A 3,022-nucleotide genomic window follows, 5' to 3' on the forward strand; every position below is an offset into this window, starting at 1 on the left:
TGGATGGATGGTCTTACTTACAAAATGCTGCCATTGCTGTATTGTTTTGTTTGGTGCCTGGTACACTGTGGTCAATGATAGCATCTGGAGACCCTAAACTAGCCTTGCCTTTTTTTTTTTCTTTTTCTTTTTTTTTTATTTCTTTCCCACTGTATTGGTAAATGGTATTTCTGTTTCTGAGAGGCTTCCTACTCTTCTCTCAGGAAAAGCGAGCTTAGAATGACAGAGGACCTGAGACACTTGGGGCAGGTGATGTAATGTAGGGTCAAGTTCTAAAGGAAATCTCTCTAGTGAGCAGTGCTGGAAAGCATTCAGTTATTAACATGTCTACACATACTGATAGCTGAAGGCTTCCTATCATTTGCTCAAGAGTTTGCTTTTTTTTTCCTCCAGGTGAAAGACTGGCATTTTGGGGGGGGTTGAGGATCGTCATCTTATTCTTTTGGATTTGTCTTCAGGATTTGTTGACTTATTGTCCTGGTTTTGCTAGGATAGAGTTAATTTTCTTCTTAGTAGTTAGAATAGCTGTGTTTTGGTTTCAGTGGAAGACTTGTTATGAGAAGAACATCGATATGAACATTGAAGAACATTCTTTATTGCACTTATTTCGTTTCTAAGCTTTGTAGTTTCTAGAAGAGTGTTCTAGCACCAGAGTTTTGGATTTGAGATCCATCACTGTGAACAAATTTAGATTCTGATATTTTGGGTTATCATTGATGTAGTTATGTTATCTATGATGTAATTGTAACTATGATGTAGTTATTAGTTATGAACTTTCAACCCTTGTGAACCAGTATTTTATTTACTTTAAACGTCTTCCCTCCTGTTCCTCTGTTTTACAGGCAGGATGAAAGACCGGCTAAACGAGCTGCGTGAATTTGCCAGGTTACACAACGAACAGTTTTCTGATAGTGAGGATGATGAAAATTCACCCCACGATGTTCTCCTTTATGAGACTGATTATGCCTTGGAAATTCTTCATAAAGACATTCAGAACATCCGGACAGAAAATGACCACCTAAAAGAGGATGTCAAGCGGCTCAGAAAGCAAAACAGCCGCTTCCTTACTTCCATGCGCCGTCTTAGTAGCATCAAACGAGATACTAATTGTATTGCCAGAGACATCAAGACCCGCGGAGAAAGCATCCACAGGAAACTCCAGATAATGAGAGATTTCAGCGACGATGCAATAACAAAATACGGGGCTATGTCTGTCATTGCCAGGGTAGCGAAGAACCACTACGTGGACCTCATGCATGCCTTTCAGGAAGCTATGTTTGAGTACAATGCAACAGAGATGAACCAACGGGAGAATTGCAAGATTCGAATTCAGCGGCAGCTAGAGATCATGGGCAAAGAGGTTTCTGGCAACCAGATTGAGGAGATGATTGAGCAAGGCAAGTGGGATGTCTTCTCTGAGAATCTCTTGTCGGATGTTAAGGGGGCTCGCTCAGCCTTGAATGAGATAGAGACACGTCATAAGGAGCTGGTGAAGTTAGAAGGTCGCATTAAGGAAGTTCACGAGCTCTTTCTGCAGGTGGCCCTGCTAGTGGAGGAACAGGCGGACACTTTCGATGTCATTGAGATAAATATGCAAAATGTTGAGGACTATGTAGGAGACGCTAAAGAGCAAGTGAAAAAAGCTTTGGAATACAGAAGAAAACACCCGCTCAGAACAATCCTCTGCTGCTGCTTATCCTGTTGCACAAAGCAACTATCCCAGTGAAGCTATCCCAAACCAACTTGAATGTCTTCAAAATCAGGCATTCTTTCCAGTGACTTCTCTGTAATGATAACCCCTAGAAATGGCGGGGGTTTGCAGTTGGTTTTGTTCATTGCCTTTTTCTTAAATGCGCTGAAGGCTGTTCTATTGGAGAGCTCCTAGAAATGTTGATAAAACTATTTTTAATCTATTTTTAATTTAAATGTACTCGGTTGCTGTAAATATGTTTGATGCAAGGTGCAAGAAGATCTCTGCAGTAATACTTGTTTCAGATAGGCAAGAAAGAGGAATGAATGATGGGCTGATAAGTCAGCCTAGGGAAGATGAGAAATTTCAAGAAGTAACTTTATTTGTCAAAGTGAAGGTGCAGGCAGTGCAGTCTCACCACCTGGGGTGACAATGCACCGCAGAATCAGGACGTTTCCATTTTAACTAGTTTGTAGCCTGCTTGATGCAAATACTTCAACAGATTTTTGCTCTGTTCATTTGCCAGAATACTGAGCCTGTGAGCAGGAGCAGGACACAGAACTAGTTTTTGTTTCAGCTTGATTTCCACCTGTCATGAATCTTGAGAGACATAACTACACCTTAAATGATAATGTGCACGTTTTGCTGCCTGTGTGTGCCAGTGATCGCTTTTCTCCATTTTGAGTACCCGCAATTTTGTCCAGGTGGCCAGAAGCACTGCAACACTGAGGCATCTCGCTGGCTTTTAACTTGAGCCACTGTCTATACTCTAATTTAAAAACTGCCATGCTTTTATGCTTCTAATACATTTGTCTGCCAATTAACACTTCAGCCAGAAGAGATGCATGCAGTGACCTTCTGCAGAAGCACCTGTAAGAAGACGTCAGTTGGGGAGCTGAGAAAGCACTTTAGGGTCTCCTGTGCTGGCACATACACACAAGCGGTTTTAGTAGAAGGATTATCCTGTCAATAGACTTTTATTTTTTTATAAGCATTGACTGAATATGGATTTTTAATATCTATTTTAAGTAATGTGAAAGATTAAATTTACTAACATGCAATTTTACTGAGGTACAAAACTATGACTTTTCTCCCATTATAAGGAAATCTCTACCTGGGAAAGAAAATAGACATATTTCTTCAGTACACCTGAAGAAGAAAGAAAACAACATTTTAATGTCGTTTCAGTGCTCTTTTCAGGCTTAAATTAATATCTCCTTTTGTGTAAGGGGAGTCTGCTCGCAGTAGGTTTGGAATATGAGGAAGGAATAGAAAATTTGCAGCGCTGGAAACCACTGAGCGTTGTCAGTGAAGCATGTATTCATTAAGGTC

At 40.5% G+C, this 3,022-nt stretch overlaps 1 protein-coding gene across 1 annotated transcript; it reads left to right on the forward strand.

Moving 5' to 3' along the window:
• The first annotated feature begins 847 nt into the window (after window positions 1-847).
• STX11 (syntaxin 11) lies at window positions 848-2,820 on the forward strand. The gene is made up of 2 exons (XM_010169787.2): window positions 848-1,710; window positions 2,814-2,820. The coding sequence occupies exons 1-2, from the start codon at window positions 848-850 to the stop codon at window positions 2,818-2,820; spliced, it is 870 nt and encodes a 289-aa protein (XP_010168089.2).
• Window positions 2,821-3,022: the final 202 nt, after the last annotated feature.

The sequence above is a fragment of the Antrostomus carolinensis genome, unplaced genomic scaffold, assembly GCF_000700745.2.
Source record: "Antrostomus carolinensis isolate BGI_N321 unplaced genomic scaffold, ASM70074v2 scaffold7986, whole genome shotgun sequence".
NCBI lineage: Eukaryota > Metazoa > Chordata > Aves > Caprimulgiformes > Caprimulgidae > Antrostomus > Antrostomus carolinensis.

Excerpts from the sequence above, each read along its gene's own strand:
- STX11 (XM_010169787.2), top strand. The coding sequence starts at position 848 with ATGAAAGACCGGCTAAACGAGCTGCGTGAATTTGCCAGGTTACACAAC.